Source organism: Podarcis filfolensis (assembly GCF_964270895.1).
Source record: "Podarcis filfolensis genome assembly, chromosome: 17".
Lineage (NCBI taxonomy): Eukaryota > Metazoa > Chordata > Lepidosauria > Squamata > Lacertidae > Podarcis > Podarcis filfolensis.
Window position 1 is genome coordinate 33,706,459 of NC_139621.1, and position 21,885 is coordinate 33,728,343.

The 21,885-nt window shown below is 48.1% G+C and overlaps 2 protein-coding genes across 7 annotated transcripts in view; one reads left to right on the forward strand and one right to left on the reverse strand.

Annotated features, from left to right (window-relative positions):
* Nucleotides 1-956, forward strand: part of TMOD1 (tropomodulin 1) — a 37,509-nt gene extending 36,553 nt beyond the window's left edge. For all 6 annotated transcript variants that reach the window (XM_083593818.1, XM_083593819.1, XM_083593815.1 and 3 more), the window contains one exon: nucleotides 100-956. Coding sequence is in view for 5 of the 6 variants with exons in the window: in XM_083593815.1 (XP_083449941.1) it covers nucleotides 100-164 (65 nt within the window). In the remaining variant the exon portion in view is untranslated. The remainder of the gene's footprint in view (nucleotides 1-99) is intronic.
* Nucleotides 579-19,985, reverse strand: TSTD2 (thiosulfate sulfurtransferase like domain containing 2). Its single transcript, XM_083593593.1, has 10 exons — nucleotides 19,843-19,985; nucleotides 18,209-18,417; nucleotides 16,815-17,146; nucleotides 15,579-15,693; nucleotides 12,692-12,817; nucleotides 10,880-10,985; nucleotides 9,737-9,855; nucleotides 8,882-9,040; nucleotides 6,374-6,512; nucleotides 579-3,809 (listed from the first exon to the last, which is right to left on the reverse strand). The coding sequence occupies exons 2-10, from the start codon at nucleotides 18,398-18,400 to the stop codon at nucleotides 3,580-3,582; spliced, it is 1,518 nt and encodes a 505-aa protein (XP_083449719.1). The 5' UTR covers nucleotides 18,401-18,417; nucleotides 19,843-19,985; the 3' UTR covers nucleotides 579-3,579.
* Nucleotides 19,986-21,885: the final 1,900 nt, after the last annotated feature.

Here is a 21,885-nt window from a genome sequence, read left to right on the forward strand (position 1 = left end):
GCCTGATTTAGAGTATCTCTGGAAACGCCCTGCCCCCAAACCGGACAGGCACATAGCAGCTCTTTTACCTCAACTGTATTTCTTTTTCTTTTTTTCCAGTGAGGAAGAGGCGGCTTGAGGACCTGAACGGGCCCATTTTTCCCAAATGCCGGACCGGAGTGTAGCTCTTGGCTGTGCCGATGGCACTGGACTGCGAAGTCTCGTGCTCACACTGGATTGCAACTCTTTGGTGTGGAGCAAACAGTGCAGAGAATTTGTGGTGCCTGCTTTTTTCTTCTTCTTCATATGACATCTTTGCGCACTGAAGGTTTAAACGAAATAGTGATTTTAGGCAAAGACCCGTGTTATCATTGTGTGGAGAATGACATCTTCTTGTTTGTTTGTTTGTTTGAGTAATCCCAGTTTGAGCCTGTTTACAGTAAGGTGCTAATTTTGGATTCTGACAAAATAACATCATAGCACAAAGATGGCTTCAGCTGATAGAGACCGTAGCTTAATTTTGGTATGGAATTTTTGTGTGTGGTGTGATATGCATGAGTAGTTCACAACAACAAAAGGATGCAATGCTACTCTGCAAATGTAGCAGAAAGGTTAAAAAAATACTTTTATTTTTATTTTGACAATCTCCAAGAATTAGAAAGAAGCTACTAGTTTGACAGCATTTCTATCAACCCAGTTTGCATTGTTATTTTTTTAAGGACTTGTGAATTGCAGTCGCCTAATATCCACAGCCCTGCATTGCAACCTAAGTTTATAAAGCATCTGTTAATAAGTCTCTACACACCCACCCAACAGAAAGAATGTAAGGCCACTCTTTTCCCCCCCTAAGCAATAGTCACAAGAAGACAGCTGCCGACTGGGGTGTCGGTTGTTTCTCTCTTGCTGAAGACTCCAAGACCTTAAAACAGTGAATTTGCACATGTTGTTCTCTTAAAAACGTCTTCTAATAAGCACAAGGAAGTGTCTGGACTCTTTATTCTTCTGAATGGCTGCTTTGTTCATTTGTCACACTTCTGTTTCAAGAACTGCCCTCACTATTGTTGCCTTGGATCAAATGCGTCTTCTGCCAAAGGAGAAGGGTGCTGCCTGCCTGGGTGCAAAATCTCCTTGGCGGTGTCACAATATGCCCCATCAAAGAATTCCCCAAAAATCAATAGGAAAGAGGGGCAGAGGTTGATGCTGCCCTTAAAAGCTCAGGGCACTATCAGGCTCTGAGGAGCAGAGATTGGCTCAGGGCCCTTTCAGACATGGCACGGCACCCTCTGTGGAACTTAATAAAATGGGTGGCAGGTTCATTGCAGCACTGCCTGGTCCGTTGCAGCCAGCCTTGTAATGTTGCACTGCTTGTAAATTTCCCCTTAATAAACCATTGCTCATAACAAGAACCTCGGCTGAAAATAGATACTGGACCATTCCTGCTAGAAGAATCAAGAATCTGATTAGCGACTTGTTAGGCTCTTTAAACCCTGCATCACAAATCTCAATTCTTTCCTCCTGCTTGCAGATCCAGGAGTCCAGAGGGGTCTGCCTCCTTTTGCAAGAAGGTGCTAATTGCAACTAGATGCACAGGCACTGTGCAGAAACGTATATTTGCAATATTCCCACCAGTTCCGTCTATACTTTGGGCAGTTGCCAGAGATGCATCTTGATTAAGACTGCCCTTCCTGGAAGCCACTGGGCACCAAACTACGGGTCAGTTTTGCTGCATTTCCGAACAGCCTCTGCTTTTAAGCCGAGGTTGTGTGAATTTTGCTCCACCAGCAAATAAAAACTCCAAGAAAGGCCGATTTCTACAACCTGTGCATGTTATGCAAATATAATAACTTCTGTTCCCTTGCATAATTCTGCGTCTCCTAAGCTGTAGCCACACAGGAGTTTATCTTATTTCCTCAGCTGTTAATTTCCACGTTATGTTTGAGCTTTCACGGGAAGTAAAAGCCACTTCCAGAACGTAGCGGAACACAGTCATACCTTGGAAGTCGAACGGAATCCATTCTGGAAGTCCGTTCGACTTCCAAAACGTTTGAAAACCAAAGCATTGCTTCTTATTGGCTGCAGGAAGCCCACTTCCTGAACAGTCACTTCCTGGTTTCGATCGTTCGGGAGCCAAAATGTTCGAGAACTAGGCTGTTCGACTTTCAAGGAACGACTGTATAGTGGAAGTTCCATGCTCATTTCCATGTAAATTGCTTACTGAGAAAAAAATCTGTTTGCAACCCATTAACCCAGAAAATAAGAGTGAAGTGGCGGAATTTGGGGGAGTATGTCAAATTGCTTCACAGAGGTTTTGCCTCCCCTGTTTTGGAACCTGCTAACCACCTTTACTCATCTATATGTGCATTTTACGGAACTTTTAAGTCGCCTTTCTGAGTCCTCTTGCAAACCTGTGGTCTCTGATGTCTTTCACTATCTAAAACAGTGATGGCCAAACTTGGCCCTCCAGTTGTTTTGGGACTACAGTTCCCATCATCCCTGGCCACTGGTCCTGTGAGCTAGGGATGATGGGAATTGTAGTCACAAAACAGTTGGAGGGCCAAGTCTGGCCATCACTGATCTAAAAGATGATCAAGGATCTGGAAACCAGACCTTCCAAGGAACTGTTGGAGGGAGTTGGGTATGTTTAGCCAGGATAAGAGGAGACTTGAGAGATGTACAATAGCCATATTCAAATAACTAAAGGGCTGTCACAGGGTAGATGCAGCAAGCTTTTTTTTTTCTTGAACCAATGGCTTCAAGTTACAAGAAAGGAGTTTCCAACTAAACATCAGGAAAAAGTTTCTGATAGTGAGAGCCATTCAAAATGGGAGGGAGTCCCTCAGAAGACGGTGGACTCTCCTTTCTTGGAAGTTTCTAAGAAGAGGATGGGCGGCCATCTTGTCATGGAGGCTTTAGTTGAGATTCTTGCATTGTAGGGGGTTGAACTAGATGGCCCTTAAGATCCCTTCAAACTCTACAATTCTGATTATTTTGATTCTTCAGATCCCCCATGCAGATCTCTTACCTGGGCAGGGGTGGGGATTCCACAAAAACCGGGAACCAGCGCAGTTTCCTACCCAAAATTCACCTTTGGGGAGGGAAGACTGGGAAACTTGCAGGCCAATCACAGCCTATACCTACAAGCGCATAACTCACTGCATGTATAGGTGGCCCACATTTGCTGGAAGCCAGAGCACATCGTAGCCTCCCAATGCACATACACATGAGAGTCTACCTGTGGGTGGCGTGCTTTTCCTTTAATGGAAATCCTCTTTACACCTCATTGTGCCTTGTCGCTCTGTCGTCTTGCCCTGGTTCAGAGAAGCAGAGCAGTGATGCTTTCTGTCAGCGCTCTGCATCCCGCTGGAAGGGAAGGGGCGATCATCTCACACAAGGAAACGGTTGTGTAGCACCATGGGAGTTCTGTTGTGTGTACATGCTTGCACCATTAATTTACTTCGGAGAGTTGCGATAGCGTTGCCATGAAGCCCTGATTAACTGCCTGAAACTGGAGGTCAGCAAAGCTGCTTGCCTCAAATCCCCTGAAAAGAGAGCTGGGATTCGGGCACCCCAAGCGGATGTCCAAGGACGTGGGATCCTTGGTTAGATGCGCTCCACTGGCACCTGCCGCCGTGTGCCGGTGCACTCACACTCCTCCTTGAAGGAGAGCCCGGAAGGAGCTGAAGCCAGCGCCAGGCCTTTCTTCTGGCAGAGGGGGCAGCAGGCTGTGAACCCTTTCAGCTGGCACTGCGGGCATGCCAGGACAAGCTGGCGGCAGGGCTGGGTGGAGCAAAGTCGATACTGGTCCCAGAGCATCCCGCAGTAACGGCAGGCTGGAGGAAGAGAGGGAAGAGGGGGTTAAATCTCCGGCCAATAGCCGTTATTTGTGGTTGCCGCCAGCCCCACCCTCCCCAAGTCCTCTGGCAGAGCCTTCAGATCAGGCTTCCTCAACCTCGGCCTACAATGTTTTTGGACTACAACTCCCATGATCCCTAGCTAGCAGGACCAGTGGTCAGGGATGATGGGAATTGTAGTTTCAAAACATCTGAGGGGCCGAGGTTGAGGAAGCCTGCTCCAGATGAATTTTCTATTCTGCCTTCATTGTAACTTCTGCTCAAGAAACATTCAATCAATGCTTTTTTTCTTTAAAAATGTTTACGGGTACTCTCGCGCCCGTCTGAGACTCAGGAAACACCGTGACAGGAAATGAGGCTGCCATTGGGGAGAGCAACGGAACTGATGATTCATAAAAAATTAGTTTCTTCTCCCATTCAATTCACAAAATGTTTAGGGGTATGCGTAGCCTTGCGTCCCCCCATGAAAAAAAGCACTGCGTTCAACAAAAGCTGCCTCTCAATGCAAAAAGGAAAGGTGCTCCTTAATCCCGCCCCCCGCTCTATTCTGCAGCAGAAATTGACAAGGCTGCCATCCTAATCCCATTTAAACCTTACGCACCATTAAATTCACGGTTAGGTAAAGGGAAAGGGACCCCTGAGCATTAGGTCCAGTCATGGCCGACTCTGGGGTTGGAGCGCTCATCTCGCTTTATTGGCCGAGGGAGCCGGTGTACAGCTTCTGGGTCATGTGGCCAGCATGACTAAGCCACTTCTGGCGAACCAGAGCAGCGCATGGAAACGCCGTTTACCTTCCCGCCGGAGCGGTACCTATTTATCTACTTGCACTTTGACGTGCTTTCAAACTGCTAGGTGGGCAGGAGCAGGGACCGAGCAACGGGAGCTCACCCCGTTGCGGGGATTCGAACCGCCGACCTTCTGATCGGCAAGTCCTAGGCTCTGTGGTTTAACCCACAGCATATCCCAAAAATTCATGGTTAGGCCTGCCTAATATCGCAGAGAAGCAAGATCTCGGGCAGCCATTGGCTGAGGTGCTCAGATCCAAGATGGAGTCCTAAGCGCATCTGGCCCAAGGAGGATGAATGGCAGGTGGTTTGAGTCTTTCTTGACAAAGCACAAACATACAGTAGTTCCTGAGGTGCACCAAACACGCACAATACACTTCTGGTGTTTAGCGAGCTGGTTCCCCTCTCTGGGCCTGAGTTCCAAGCAATGGGTGGCCACGCCTACCCCCCCAAAATTAAGTCCTCTTGTCTGACGGCACAGCACAAGCAACTTGCGACTTCTCCTACATGGAAGGTGTTACTGCGCCTGCTTTTTCAAGCCCCCTCCTGGTCCTGGGGGGCAGCAGCAGGGGGGAGGAAGCTGCCAGCCCCCTCGCTTCAGGCACCATCTCTCCCTCAGCTCCTGGTGTGTCCTGTCCTCCCTCCACCATTTCTGACTGTTCAGACCCCCTCCCCATCCTCCAGCTCTGGCTCCTGCCTTGCAGGGGGCACAGAACCCCATAAATCACTGTCCCCTTCCCCTAGATCAGCCTCTGGCACCGCTACCCCTTCCACCCCTCTTCAGAGCCCTGCCAGTCCCTGACAGATAAAGGCAAAAGGGCCCAGGCAAGATGGGAGGTGAGATGGGGGTCTAAGGGAATGAGGCAGGGGATCTAAGAAAGCAGCAAGACAGGGATTATTATTATTATTATTATTAATATTATTATTTCCCCAGCCACTGTGGGCGGCTTACAGGATATATATAAACATAATAAAACATCAAACATTAAAAAACAATACAGTGCTACCTCGGGTTAAGAACTTAATTCGTTCTGGAGGTCCGTTCTTAACCTGAAACTGTTCTTAACCTGAAGCACCACCGCTGCTGTGCGATTTCTGTTCTCATCCTGAAGCAAAGTTCTTAACCTGAGGTACTATTTCTGGTTTAGCAGAGTCTGTAACCTGAAGCGTCTGTAACCCAAGGTACCACTGTATCTTATACAGACTACAAATAAACCAATAAATCAATAAATAATAAATAATAATAATAATAATAATAATAATAATAATAATAATAATTTACAGTTTTACCCCAATGAAAATAACCCCAACCACAACTACCGTGCCCAGTTCTCTGCTTCCCTCTGCGGCATGTGCAGAAACTACCTTCGTGACCATTGTAACCTCTATTGGTCTCATCTGCTCAATCTGCCAGAGCCTGTCTTCACATATAGGACAAGTCCCTAACTCACCAAGGGTTTGAGACCCATTGACAACCCTCGCCAGGTTTAGGCGCCCAGTCAAAGCCATTCCCAGAATGTGGACGCTGTTGCATTCTGACAGCTTCCAGGAGCCACAGATAAGAGTGGAGTGCAGGGTGGGAACCAAAGGTGGACAAACTACCCCAGAAGGAGCATGGTGTGTCCCCCCACCAGAGCTACTACCCCTCCCCTGAAACCCCATACACTCCCATCCCTGGACTAAAGTTTACAAATAAGCCTAGGAAAGGGGAAAGGGTTGAATGTCAGAAAAGCCCCTCAGGAAAGGAGGCTCACCTACCTGAAATCACATCGCTGTTGGATGAGATGCTATAACGTTCATCGAAGACGAAGAGCTTCCCTCGGTAGAACCCATCTGGGAATTCTTCCAGGTACTTGTGGATGCCACCCTTGAGGTGGTATACTCCTTTGCATACGCCCTGTTTCAGAACAGCCCCAAACCACCAAGAGTCATTATTAATTTCTGACACACAGGCAAAGACATCTCTCCAGTCTACAATTGGCTTGGTTATTGTTACCTGCACTACCTGCTAATTTTCTGAAGTGGGAGGGAACATCCTGTACTGAATGTCCTGGCCCTCCCTGTAGGTAAGGTAAAGGACCCCTGGACGGTTAAGTCCAGTCAAAGGCGACTATGGGGTTGCAGCGCTCATCTCGCTTTTAGTCCAAGGGAGTTGGTGTTTGTCCACAGGCAGCTTTCCAGGTCATGTGGCCAGCATGACTAAGCCGCTTCTGGCGAACCAGAGCAGCGCATGGAAACGCCGTTTACCTTCCTGCCGGAGCGGTACCTATTTATCTACTTGCACTGGCGTGCTTTCAAACTGCTAGGTTGGCAGGAGCTGGGACAGAGCAACGGGAGCTCACCCTGTCACGGGGATTAGAACCGTTGACCTTCCAATCGGCAAGCCCAAGAGGCTCAGTGATTTAGACCGCAGAGCCACCCTCTCCTTACCTTATCTTGTTCTCGTAAGCCCTCTTCACGTGTTGCTCGGTGCTGAGTATATAATAAGCAAAGTGCCCCTGCTGTGTCTGCTCCCACTGTTGCTGCTGTCGCATTCACAACTTGTGCATGGGGTAAAAGGTAAAGGGACCCCTCACCATTAGGTCCAGTCATGACTGACTCTGGGGTTGCGGCGCTTTATTGGCCGAGGGAGCTTCCAGGTCATGTGGCTAGCATGACTAAGCCGCTTCTGGCGAACCAGAGCAGCGCACGGAAACGCCGTTTACCTTCCTGCCGGAGTGGTACCTATTTATCTACTTGCACTTTGACATGCTTTTGAACTGCTAGGTTGGCAGGAGCAGGGACCAAGCAACGGGAGCTCACCCCGTCGCGGGGATTCGAACCGCCAACCTTCTCATTGGCAAGTCCTAGGCTCTGTGGTTTAACCCACAGCGCCACCCGTGTCCCTGTGCAGGGGAGTCTGCTCTATACATGCATAAGAAGACGCCCTGCACGACTCAGAATGCTCATCATGTAGGGAGCAGGGCTGCAACATAGGAAACTGAGGGAAACATGACCCATGTTCCTGAGGGAGGAACCAGGAAATTGCCAGCCAAAACACAGAAGCTCTGCTCCCTGACTGAAAAAGCTTTTTACAGGCACCCCCTGCCCATTTTGAAATGCATTTCCACCAAACAGGAGGACGAGAAACCAGCTTTGCGTTTCTTTAAAGCAAAAGCCAAGCGAGATGGGATTCTGTGCCAGGTAACTGTGAAATGACAGGAGACAATTTGCTTCGGTTATCAGGGCAGGGCCTCAAGTGTAATATCTGTTGCCTCTAAGCTCAGTGAACTGCCTTGAAAGGACAAGCGTTAATCTCTGAACCTTAAAGGACCTTGTCTCTAGGGGAAGGTTTGCCAAAACACAGACAGCACAGGAAATAACAGGATGGCTTCTCCCGTCTGCTAATGACTTGAGCAGTTACTCCTGGTGAAACTCGAAAGAGATTTGTTTCTATAAGGAAATAAATGTTTTGAAGAGATGTTGCAGCAGATTCTTTGCCTCCTCTAAGTTATACAGTGGTACCTCAGGTTAAGAACTTAATTTGCTCTGGAGGTCTGTTCATAGCTGTCAACTTACAGATTTGAAAATAAGGGATCAGCAGCCTCGAAAATAAGCGATCAGCTTCCAAAATAAGGGATTTTCCGGTCACAGGTATGTTCGACTTCTGAGCCCTTCCGAGCCAAAAGCAGAAAGCCCAGCCAGCAGCCAAACGAAGCCTCATCAATAAGGGACAGCAGCAGGACATGGCGCTGGGATAAGGGACTGTCCCGCCAAATAAGGGACGCTTGACAGCTATGGGTCTGTTCTTAACCTGAAACTGTTCTTAACCAGAAGCACCACTTTAGCTAATGGGGCCTCCTGCTGCCGCGCTGCCGGAGCACAATTTCTGTTCTCATCCCGAAACAAAGATCTTAACCCTAGGTAATATTTCTGGGTTAGTGGAGTCTGTAACCTGAAGCGTATGGAACCTGAAGCGTATGGAACCCGAGGTACCACTGTATTGGCTCATCAGCTAAGGGTGCTGCTACAGATGATCTAGCTCTAATCAGAGCATTTAGAATAGATGAACTTTATGCCCTTTCCATTCCTTCTTAATAATTATTTCAAGTGCTGAACTCAAGTTTACCCAGTGCTGTCATCGTTCTGCTGTCATCATTTTTTCTTCTTAAATTTGTGGACCTATATGTCAAACCAGCAAAGCTATGAACATTTGACTGCTCCAGTCGTGCTCTGAAACACACAAATTCTCTCGGCCGAGTGCTTTCCTCTGAGGCAGCTGCTCACCTTGGACCTGAGGTAGGCTGAGCCCCGCTCGCAACGGATTCCTCCCGTGCAATACATCAGGATCCTCTTGCCCCTGAAAAGATCCAGGTTCTCATCCACATAGGTGGGGAAGTAGCTGAATTTCCTGATGTCTGGAGCCAAAGAGCCTTGGAAATGTCCCTGGGGACCAAAAGAAAGGCATATCGCTTAACTTGGGTGTTTTGCAAAGTGGGGCCACTGAAACACTTCTGGAGAGTAGGACGTCTCATGTGGGGTCTCTGCATCAATGTCCTATTGCTACTGAGAATTAAGAGGCACTTCCAGACTGCCACTATTTCCGGGGTGAGGATTCAATCACAGACTGGCAAATTCAGGCTATGCAGTTGGGAAGGATTGCACAATAAACCTGCTTCCCCCCAAGATCGGAATGTTTGCGGTAAGGAAAGTGACAGGGAAATGCAATGGGAAGTGTGGGATAGCACTTGCATTGACGCCACATCATCTAACCACCCTACAAAGCAAGCACGAAGAATGCTCAATAAACAGGTCATCTGAAAGTGCCACAGGCAGGCTATAAAAATTATAAGTGAAATCATTTTTAAAACATGGCAGAAAGCAGATGGAATAGAAAGGAGGAAGTGTTGTCTTTTTGGCAACTACTGATGATGACCTTCCTCTGTCAACAAATCTTTAAGCTGAAAACCTTCCCCAGGCTGCATCTGTTTTGGAATCGTTTTTAATATGCTTTTCTACTGTTTTATCACATGTTGTTTGCTGCCCTGGGTGGGATATAAATTAAAGAAAGACAAAATCTGCTTCCTTCAGACTTTCGAATCCCCAAGAAAGAAAATAAAAGCCAACTCAAAAGCCACCTACTATTTTACTTTCGTAGAAGTTCCTGCAGTCCAGCAAAATGGTGTCCGCTTGCCCTTTGTTACCCTGAGAGAGATATTTCTCCACTTCTAGATGAAACTCCTTTGGAGTCAGACGGATCCCTACAAGTAATTGAAAATGGCTTACAAAGGTATAAAAAACAAACTTGAATTCGGACTCAAACAGCATTCCTCTCTGCCCTTTGCAAGGGTGTGGGGAACCCTGCGTCAAAACAGAAAACCCCTTCTGATGAGACATCTTTCGGTATAACATTAAAGTGTTTCAAATCCATACGGCAGCAACAATTTGGGTGCGTGAACCGGGAGTGCCTGAAGTCTCCCCTTTGCAATAGCAATTGGGTGAAGAGGTCCTGAAAACCAGGTTCTTCAAGGGCAGAGCAAGGGGAAGCAAACAGAGGCTGTGGCATCAATTCAGCGGCCATTTCCTTTTACAGTGTTCAGTCAATGCAGCTGGTCCATTAAGGCAAATGGGGCTCAGCTCCACCAACCTGCCCCTGCCCCCTACCTGCCTTCTAGCTTTTACAACTGGTCCAGGGCAGAGCTCTGGGTGTCAGCTACTTCCACCTTAGTCTCAGTAGAACTCAGCAGGAAGGAGGATAAAAGCAAAATTAGACTCGGTCTGCTCCACCCATCCCTATCTTTGGCTCCGCTTTTCATTGATTTGGGCTCCCTGTCCTCTGCCCCACCAGCCCCCCGCCATTTTTGGTGCCCCCTACCCATCAATTCCCAGTCCTTCTAAAGCCAAGAGATGTTGACCTCGGCCCAGTATACCCGAAGGAGCGTCACCACCTCCATCGTTCAGCCCAGACACTGAGGTCCAGCTCTGAGGGCCTTCTGGCGGTTCCCTCATTGCGAGAAGTGAGGTTACAGGGAACCAGACAGAGGCCTTCTCGGTAGTGGCGCCCGCCCTGTGGAACACCCTCCCTTCAGATGTCAAAGAAATAAAACAACTATCTGACTTTTAGAAGACATCTGAAGGCAACCCAGATTAGGGAAGTTTTTAATGTTTGATTTTTTTATTGTGTTTTTAATATTCTGTTGGGAGCTGCCCAGAGCAGCTGGGGGAACTCAGCCAGGTGTGCGGGGTATAAATAATAAATTATTATTATATCGTTATTCTCCACACCTGTTTCTTTGTAAGAGACTTTCTGTGGGTTGATTCCCATGGGCACAATTTCTTCAAAGACGCCAACCCGAAGGTCTGTGAAACAGTGGGCTCCTCCTGCGCTGGCCTGAGGAACAGGGAGAAAACCAACAAGAAACATGTACCAAGAGATCTACGCTGGAGGCAGGTCAAGTGGAGACAGGGACGTTGTTGGACTCCAACTCTCATCAGCCCCAGCCAATGTGCTCCATGGCCAGGGATGATGGGAGTTGTAGTCCAGCGGCACCTGAAGTTCCCCATTCCTAGACAACAGGCTGCATTGTTTCCTGGAGCTGAAGGCTATTGCCAGACTGTTGCTATAAGGCGGTTTATGCACTTGCTGAAGAGGGAAATGAGGAAATGAGGCTTGTCAACCTGGGAAGGTAGCATCATCGTTCTGCCCGGACGCTGAGGTCAAGCGCCCAGGGCCTTCTGGCAGTTCCCTCATTGTGAGAAGCAAAGCTACAGGGAACCAGGCAGGGCCTTCTCGGTAGTGGCGCCTGCCCTATGGAACGCCCTCCCATCAGATGTCAAAGAGATAAACAACTACAGTGGTACCTCTGGATACGAACGGGATCTGTTCCGGAGCCCCGTTCGCATCCAGAAGCAAACGTATCTAGCGATGGCACGTCTGCGCACGCGCACGTCGCTTTTCACCGCTTCTCCGCATGATGTCATTTTGAGCATCTGCGCATTCGCAAGCGGCGAAACCCGGAAATAACACACTCCGTTACTTCCAGGTTGCCGCGGAGCGCAACTCAAAAGTGCTCAACCTGAAGCGCATTCAACCCGAGGTATGACTGTACCTGACATTCAGAAGACATCTGAAGGCAGCCCTGTTCAGGGAAGTTTTTAATGTGTGCTATTTTAATGTACCGTATTTTTCGCTCTATAAGACGCACCAGACCACAAGACGCACCTAGTTTTTGGAGGAGGAAAACAAGAAAAGAAATATTCTGAATCTCAGAAGCCAGAACAGCAAGAGGGATCGCTGCGCAGTGAAAGCAGAAATCTCTCTTGCTGTTCTGGCTTCTTGGATAGCTACGTAGCCTGCATTCACTCCATAAGACGCACATACATTTCCCTTTACTTTTTAGGAGGGAAAAACTGAGTCTTATAGAGCAAAAAATACGGTATTTTTAATCTTTGTTGGAAGCCACCCAGAGTGGCTGGGGAAACCCAGCCAGATGGGTGAGGTAAAAATTATTGCTGTTGTTGTTGTGATATCCAGGAGAAGGAAAACTCTCCTAAACCTCCACTGCCTTGCAGGATATCTTTGGGAAAATAAAAGGCACAGTAAATCTGGAGCGGAGCCTTGTACGTCTCCTTCCAGCGACTCCTGTAGCCAAGCTGGGGCCAAACATCTTGCCCTGCTTTCCTTCGGACCCCATCAGGCAGGCTGAGAGGAGGGTCTTGCCGTCTGGGCAGCTTGAGGCCTCCATACACACTGCCCAGGCTTGCGCCCCAGAGAGGTCACTTTGGTGCTGCTAATGCAGCAGTTTGACTTCACCCCCGGAGGCATACTCCATTGTCTCTCAAGACAGACAGATGCCAGCAACTACTATTTTGCAGATACGTTTCCGTCATTCAGCAGCAAATTTAGGTTTGCCCATTCAAAGTGGATTTGACAGTCTCAGGCTGCAAATCCATTCTTTTGGAGCTCTAGCTCTGTCTACTACTGGATTCTCTGCCTTCCACCCTAGAAGTGGAGAGGAAAGGGCACTTCGAGAAATGCTGACTATAGGACCAAGAATGGGCGTTTCTGCATCATGCCAACCAGATCAGGTCTCTCACCTTGAAATCCTCCCTTGTCAAAATGCCTTTAAAGAGGGGATGAGACAGCATCGCCTCCACGTAAAGGCTAGTAGCCATCTTGCTCCCACCAACGGTTCCGTTGATTCCTTCAGAAGCTATTCGCACCTGGAAACCAACCAAGGAGGAAAGTACAGGAGATGAGATGCGAAACTCAGGCCTACCCAGGAGTAAAGTGCAACTGATTGGCTTACATCCAAGAAAGGATGCGTTGGATTTTGGCCTTCCGGCCCAAATGACACATTGCGCACAGGTGCATGTAAGTAATCCAAGGAAAAAGCTATCACAGGTTGTATAACGCCTTTGGTGGACTTAACTCTCCAAAGGATTGGATTTCAGGAAAATTAGTTCCTCATTGGAACTGTGATTTATTTATGATTGCATCTATAGCCCACAATCCCTCCAAGGAGCTCAAGGTGGCATGTGTGGTTCCTCCCTCCCCATTTTATCTTCACAACAACCCCATGAGGTAGGTTAGGCTAAGAGGCAGTGATTGGGCCAGTGAGCTTTGAACCCTAGGTCCTACCAGGTCCTAGTCCCATAAGAGGTTTAAAGACTCTCTCAAGGTAAATCTTTTAAAAATGTAGTATAAACACTGACAGCTGGGAAACACTGGCTGCTGCAAGTGCTCCAGTTGGAGAACAGCCTTTACCAAAGGTGTCATGGGCTTTGAAGACGCTCAAACTCAGGACGAGAGGGAGAAACGTGCGAAGAGGAAGGCACGCTTGGCAAACCCTTGCCGTGATCAGCTCCCGCCTGGAAACCAATGTCCCCACTGTGGAAGGGTGTGTGGATCCAGAATTGGCCTCCACAGTCACTTATGGACTCACTGTGTTCATGGAAGGCAATCTTACTCAGCAATGAGTGATCGCCAAAGAAGAAGAAGGAAGTCTGACAAGCTATGCACATTCAAAGCACATTATTTCCCCTCAAAGAATTATGGGCATTACAGTTCCCCCCTCAAAGAGATACAATTCCCAGCAACCCTTAACAAACTACGGTGCCCAGAATTCATTGAGGGGCAAGGGAAGGAGCTTCAACTGTGCTTTAAAGGTACAGTGTGCTCAAAGCCTGACGCTATACTAGGGCTGGGCGATATCTGGTTTTCCATGTTGAGACATATCACCAGCTAAACGCCGCGATGCACCAATACATCACGATGTCTGAAATAAGGATGGAACTCTGTAGAAGGGAAGAGGGACTCGGGTGGCACTGTGGGTTAAACCACAGAGCCTAGGGCTTGCCGATCAGAAGGTCGGCGGTTTGAATCCCTGCGACGGGATGAGCTCCCATTGCTCAGTCCCTGCTCCTGCCAACTTAACAGTTCGAAAGCACGTCAAAGTGCAAGTAGATAAATAGGTACCGCTCCAGCGGGAAGGTAAACGGCGTTTCCGTGCGCTGCTCTGGTTCGCCAGAAGCAGCTTAGTCATGCTGGCCACATGACCCGGAAGCTGTACGCCGGCTCCTTCGGCCAATAAAGCAAGATGAGCGCCACAACCCCAGAGTTGGTCACGACTGGACCTAGTGGTCAGGGGTCCCTTTACCTTTTTATGTAGAAGGGAACAGCAGGATTGGGCGATATCTGGGTTTCAACTTTGTGATGTATCACCCGCAAAACATTGCAATATACTGATATATCACAATGTCTGAAATAAGGATGGAGCTGGTTTTCAGCTTCGTGAAGTATCACCAGCTAAACATCACAATATACTGGTGTATCACAATGTCTGAAATCAGGATGGAGCTATGTAGAGCCATTAGCTGGCTTCGCAGTATGATTTTTGCATTGCAAATGCATCATGATTTTCACCCAGCCCTACACTAGGTAAACAGTAAAGGTAAAGGACCTCTGGATGGTTACACCCAGTCAAAGGCAACTATGGGGTTGCGGCGCTCATCTCACTTTCAGGCCAAAGGAGCCAGCGTTTGTCCACAGACAGCTTTCCGGGTCATGTAGCCAGCATGACTAAAGAGTTTGGATTTGATATCCCGCTTTATCACTACGTGAAGGAGTCTCAAAGCGGCTAACATTCTCCTTTCCCTTCCTCCCCCACAACAAACACTCTGTGAGGTGAGTGATGCTGAGAGACTTCAGAGAAGTGTGACTAGCCCAAGGTTACCCAGCAGCTGCAGGTGGAGGAGCGGGGAATTGAACCCGGTTCACCAGATTACGAGTCTACCGCTCTTAACCACTACACCACACTGGCTCTCAAACCGCTTCTGGAACACTGTGACAGAAGCCAGAGTGCATGGAAATGCCATTTACCTTCCTGCCACAGCGATACCTACTTATCTACTTGCACTGGCGTGCTTTCGAATCGCTAGGTTGGCAGGAGCTGGGGCAGAGCAAAGGGAGCTCATCCTGTTATGGGGATTCAAACCACTGACCTTCTGATCAGTAAGCCCAAGAGGCTCAGTGGTTTAGACCACAGCGCCACCCGCGTCCCCTATCAGCCCTACACTATACCACAGTGGCTATTGTAAGGTGTCTGAACAGATAGGAGATTCCTGATATGAGAGGCACCCCTAGCCTGCCAGGTCTGCTGGTGGGGATAGCTCTGAAGAAGAAGAAGAGTTTGGATTTGATATCCCGCCTTTCACTCCCTTTAAGGAGTCTCAAAGCGGCTAACATTCTCCTTTCCCTTCCTCCCTCACAACAAACACTCTGTGAGGTGAGTGGGGCTGAGAGACTTCAAAGAAGTGTGACTGGCCCAAGGTCACCCAGCAGCTGCATGTGGAGGAGCGGAGACGCGAACCCGGTTCCCCAGATTACGAGACTACCGCTCTTAACCACTACACCACACTGGCTCTCTCTCTGGACAGCCAATCTGCTGCAACTCTTCGCCGTGTAGTGCGCTGAATTCCTTACCTTGCCCGTGAGATGCAGGTGTTGGCACAAAGCCCTCTGCCAGTCACAGAGTCCCTGGGGATCTGCCACCTCACAGTAACAATAGTACAGCAAAACTTGGCCAGGCTCACCGTCACTGACAACAAAGGGGGAGCAGGGAGAAGCTTACGTAAGAAAAACTACGCCTTCCGCAATGGCCATATAACACCTGAAAAGTTATTATCCAAATATATAGACCGCTTTGCAGCACAAAGACATGGAAACTGTGCGGGGTCAGTAGTAAGGCTTGGGGGAGAAAACTGGCTTCGTTTGCACTTCCCGAAACAGAGGGCCAGACTCCTGCTAGTGGGATGGGGCTTTCTCCCATCTCCTCCCCACTGTGCGCCCCCCCCCACGCCTCCCCCAAATCCATGTTAGAGGGTCAGGAGAACCCGTGGAACAGTACACAGGGGGAGGAAGGGAGATCAGTCCCCCCAGAAGCAGAAACGCTTGCACTGACGGAACAATTGCGTCAGCTCAACGTTAAATTCCGTCCAATACATGACCCAACATGCAGCCGTCCTTTGACTTCTGTATTTCACTGAATTTTCCTGTGTATTTCGCCAACCAAAAACGAGGGAAACGCTCACATATGTCAGTGAAAACAGCATGCAGAAATGGATTACATATGGGGAAATTGCTTGCAGAAGTGTCCGTAGAATCATAGAATTGTAGGGACCCCGCAAGTCGTCTAGTGTCTTCAGACATCTGAAGGCAGCCCTGTTTAGGGAAGCTTTTAATGTTTGATGTATTTTAATATTTTGTTGGGAGCCGCCCAGAGTGGCTGGGGAAGCTCAGTCAGATGGGCAGGGTATAAATAATAAATTATTATTATTATTATTATTATTATTATTATTATTATTATTAGTGCAACCCTTGCTATCCAGGAATCTCAGCTCGATCATACATGACAGAGGGCCATCTATTTTTAGGCAAAATTGCACAGTATATTAGGAGAAATGCATACTAACAATGCTGATAAATTTGGGGGAGTGGCTGGGGCAACCCAGCCAGGTGAACGGGGTATAAATATTAATATGATTATTATTGGGATGACCTTATTTTTAAAAAACTGCAAACTGATGTAGAAAGGTGGAGATTTGAATTTAAGATGCGGGGGAGAGGATAAACTGAAATTTGCTGAACTGTGCATTCCCAGGTGCTGTTTGTCTCTGTTAAAAAACAAGAACAACAAAACCCCCAAAAAACCCCTCTTACCTTGCCATTTCATTGATATCAATATGGCTTGTGTCTGGAAGCTTCTGGAACATCTCTTGGCTTCTGTACAGGGGCCTGCTAGGCCTGGATGTTTCATCTGCCGACGAAACTGGGCTACTTGTGACACTGACGCCGCGTGCCATCTGTTTCAAGATCACGGATGTCTGCTGCCCCACATCGCCCGAATGCTGAGCTGCTACATGCCTGTGAATGCCAGTCAGGTCTTTGAAAGTTTCTTGGCAGCAGCACCAGGAAATCGCCCTTTGGCAAGTCGACATAGGGCAGCAAGTGTCAGCTACCACTTCCTTGGCTTTCACGAAGAGAGCAAAGGCCTGCGAAAACGACAAAAGGAGAATTTTGGGCACAGACCACCTTTCCACTGGAGAAGGCAAAGACTGTGGTCACACTATGCAGATTCGAACCACATTTCCCCCCCACTCAAAGAGCACTGACTCTCTGAACACGCTGGCGCCCTACTTTAATCCTCCTAGGTCTCTAACGCTGTTCAGAACAGATTTGATACAGGGAAAGTTGGGGGTGGTGGTTAAATAATAATAATAATAATAATTTATTATTTATACTCCGCCCATCTGGCTGGGTTTCCCCAGCTACACTGGGCAGCTCTCAACAGAATATTAAAAACACGATAAAACATCAAACATTAAAAACTGCCCTAAACAAGGCTGCCTTCAAATGTCTTCTAAAAGTCAGATAGTTGTTTATTTCCTTGACAACTGATGGGAGGGCATTCCATAGGGTGGGCGTCACCACCGAGAAGGCCCTCTGCCTGGTTCCCTGTAACTTGGCTTCTCGCAGCAAGGGAACCGCCAGAAGGCCCTCAGAGCTGGACCTCAGTGTCCGGGCTGAACGGTGGAGACACTCCTTCAGGCATACTGGGCTGAAGCCATTTAGGGCTTTAAAGGTCAGCACCAACACTTGGAATTGTGATCGGAAACGTTCCTGGGAGCCAATGTAAGTCTTACAGAACCGGTGTTATATTGTCTCGGCGGCCAGTCGCCAGTCCAGCTGCCGCATTCTGGATTAATTGCAGTTTCCGAGTCACCTTCAAAGGTAGCCCGCATAGAGCGCATTGCAGTAGTCCAAGAGGGAGATAACCAGAGCATGCACCACTCTGGCAAGACAGTCCGCGGGCAGGTAGGGTCTCAGCCTGCGTACCAGATGGAGCTGGTAGTCAGCTGCCCTGGACACAGAATTGACCTGCGCCTCCATGGACAGCTGTGAGTCCAAAATGACTCCCAGGCTGCGCACCTGGTCCTTCAGGGGCACAGTTAACCTATTCAGGCCCAATACCAAGAAGCTGCCATCTGCACAACAATGTTCACATCACTAGGCGGTTGCGTACGTTCTAACTGTGTGAACCAGACGCCAAATACCTTTTTCTTTGCGGATGCATACTTCTTTCGGGCCCTGGCATCTAATTCGGCTTTCAGGTGGCCCTCGGATGGGGAAGGACCGTGATCTTTCAGCTCCAGGTCTGCAAATGTTAAAATGCAAAATTCCGCGGTACTGTCTCCATCAGGTAGCGACAAAGAAGAGGTCATTGCTACGTCACAGCAGCTGGGCATAAGTTCTTCTCTGGGACCTAAGAGAGATCATTCCAAAAGAGGAATATATAGTTAAACCACAGAGCCTAGGACTTGCTGATCAGAAGGTCGGCAGTTCAAATCCCCGCGACAGGGTGAGCTCCCGTTGCTCGGTCCCTGCTCCTGCCAACCTAGCAGTTCGAAAGCACGTCAAAGTGCAAGTAGATAAATAGGTACCGCTCCAGCGGGAAGGTAAACGGCGTTTCCGTGCGCTGCTCTGGTTCGCCAGAAGCGGCTTAGTCATGCTGGCCACATGACCTGGAAGCTGTACGCTGGCACCCTCGGCCAATAAAGCGAGATGAGCGCAGCAACCCCAGAGTCGGCCACGACTGGACCTAGTGGTCAGGGGTCCCTTTACCTTTACTTTATATGTATATATATATATATATATATATATATAAGCAGAGGTGGAGCACAAGATATGAAAATGTGGAAAGCAAAGAGCAAAGGCAGGCATGTTTTAGGGCAGTGGGTCTAAGTCTGGAAGCATCCTCATTGTGATCAGTCCAAATCAATCCAAGCCCATTCCTATTCCTTCCCAGGCTAATGTCTGAAATAGCCTCCTTGCTCACCATGGAAGCAACATGTGGCACTTAAAAACTAAAATAAAAAGGTAGAAAAAGTCCACTTGAAGCGTAGGGGAAGGGGGCAAGAATGATAACTCCACCTTGCAGCTGAGGAATATCTTTCTTATTAAACTCTGTCTTCACCTGTGGAGTGTGATTCTGAATGACGGTGGAGGTACAAAATAGCCATTGGGGCAAGCAGACTTTGATAGCTATATTTGCCATGGATTTCTCTGTTTTTTTAAAACCATCCCAATTGCTGGCCATCCCTGCCTCTTGTTGGGAGCCAGTTCCACAGTTAGTGCTGTGAAGAAGCTTGCCCATCTCTCCAGAGGTGGGTGGGCCTCTGTGGCAGGACACTACCCCCCAGAATCCTGCCCTCCCCCCGCCTGCAATAAACACGTGAGAATGCCAGCCTGCCTTACAGGGTTGTTGTAAAGGTGTCGCGAGATCAAAGTGCTTTAAAGCATCAATCCGCAAGCAAAAAATACCCATGTTTACGGCAAGCAAGCGGGAGAGGTTGCCGGCTACCAGAATTTGCCCCCAAGAAGTTCGGCTGCTTCCAAAAGTTGTGCTTTGCTCTTTCCACAGTCGTGTGAATGAGAGGAAGCCAAAGTGAGTAGTTCAAAGAAATCATCTGTGCCAGATGCTGGGCTCACGTTTCTTGGCTAAATAGGCTTTGCCCCCTCTCCAGACTGCTGCAACCCATTGACATGGTGTCCCACAGAATTCAATGGGAGCGATCATGAGCCAAGGCAGCACCATTCCTTTCCGGATTCTCTTTCTGCCTTGTTCTGTTTGCTGCATCCCAGCGCTCCTCTCCCTTCTTCCTGCTATTGCTCCATCGCCCCTTTTTACCTTGCAAAGCTCCCTGTGTCCCCAGGAGATCTCTGATCCAGCTGTTCTCTGAAGCGGCTCCTTCCCCTCCCGAGCAGGCAGCTGAATTTGCTGACTCTCTCTGCTAAGGGAAAGCATGTCTTTTTCCCCTCCCACCCAACCCTCCACCCCGGCTCCTCCCTGGGAAAGCTGCACTTGAGGGACTCCTTGCAATTCACAGCCTTTTGCAAGAAAGGTCCGTATAGTTAAAGCTATGGTTTTCCCAGTAGTGATGTATGGAAGTGAGAGCTGGACCATACAGAAGGCTGATCGCCGAAGAATTGATGCTTTTGAATTATGGTGCTGGAGGAGACTCTTGAGGGTCCCATGGACTGCAAGAAGATGCAACCGATCCATTCTGAAGGAAATCAGCCCTGAGTGCTCACTGGGACAGATTTTTCGGAGCTAGCCGACCTAACCAGAAGAGTCCACGACCAGAAGGAGGAGGAATATCAGGAAGATTGGATCAAATTTAATGATTACTTAGTTAAATATGTTAAGTTAAACTAACTGAAAACAGCTTGCAGATGCTTAATTGGCTTAGGATTTTATTTAAGTTAAGTGATGAATTAATATGTTTAATTTCATAATGTGAAGATCTAAGGAGGTTAATGTTTAAGTTAAATTACTTTAAGAACTGTGATTTGGAAAACCGTTAGAAGGACATGCAATGAAATCCAACCAAGGGGAAGCGAGGAAGTCACTTAACAATGTTAATAAGTGTGATTTTTAATAAGGTTGTGATTTATGTTTGTTTGTTTTATGTGTTTGTTTGTTTATAACATTGTGAAAACCAAGAAAGACTTTTTTGGGGAAAACAAACTGCGGGAAGCAGTGGAAGACAGGAGTGCCTGGCGTGCTCTGGTCCATGGGGTCATGAAGAGTCGGATATGAGTAAACGACTAAACAACAACAACAACAGCTGTGGGGCTTGGTAAGCAAATTGCACCCTCTAAAACACACAATATCTTTCAAGACCTATCTGCAAAAAAGCCCTACAGAAATCAGTGGGGATTCCTTCTGAGTAAGGAAATCAGCCCTGAGTGCTCACTGGAAGGACAGATCCTGAAGCTGAGGCTCCAATACTTTGGCCACATCATGAGAAGAGAAGACTCCCTGGAAAAGACCCTGATGTTGGGAAAGATGGAGGGCACAAGGAGAAGGGGATGACAGAGGATGAGATGGTGGGACAGTATTCTCGAAGCTACCAGCATGAGTTTGACCAAACTGCGGGAGGCAGTGGAAGACAGGAGTGCCTGGTGTGCTCTGGTCCACGGGGTCACAAAGAGTCGGACACAACTAAACAACAACAACAAGCCTGCAATGGCAAGAGGAAAGGAGACAAAAGCTGGGTGGGGGTGGCGCTCTCTCTGCAAGGGGAAAAGGCTAGCAGCCTGTAAGGACATCCTAACAGGCAAATCTCTGGAACCTGAAACCAGTATTTCCAAAATTTCTGATAGCAGAAGCAGCCTTTCCTTTAAAACAACAACAACAAAACTGAATGAAAATTGGAGGCAGTGCCATCCTTCACTCTTCCTCCAAAATAGGTTTTATGTGTAAGAGGAGCCCACTCGCTGTGCTTGTCAGTTGGTTAGAGCGTGGTGCTGATCATGCCAAGGTTGCAGGTTCGATCCCTGTATGGGACAGACAGTGCCAGATTTTTATTTATTTTATTTTATTTACACCCCTCCCTCCCTCCCCGGCCAAGACCGGGTGCAGGACGGCTAACATCAGGTATAAAAATAATTGATTAAAATACAACTTCAAAACAAAATTAAAATACTACTTAAAATGCAGCCTCATTTCAGTGGAAGCCCAGATCAAAAACTGTTTGGGGGGAAAGAAAACGTCAAATCTTCACCAAGGCCAACTATCCAGACTGGTCCTACATTGGCCAGAAAAGCCGAAACAAGCTATATAGCTTAGGGCCCCACTCTCTTGGGGGCCCCCAAAAAATTTAAAGGGGGGAAAACACCTGGATGTAAATTTCCAAAATATAAGATAAAAAAACCCAAAATAAAACCT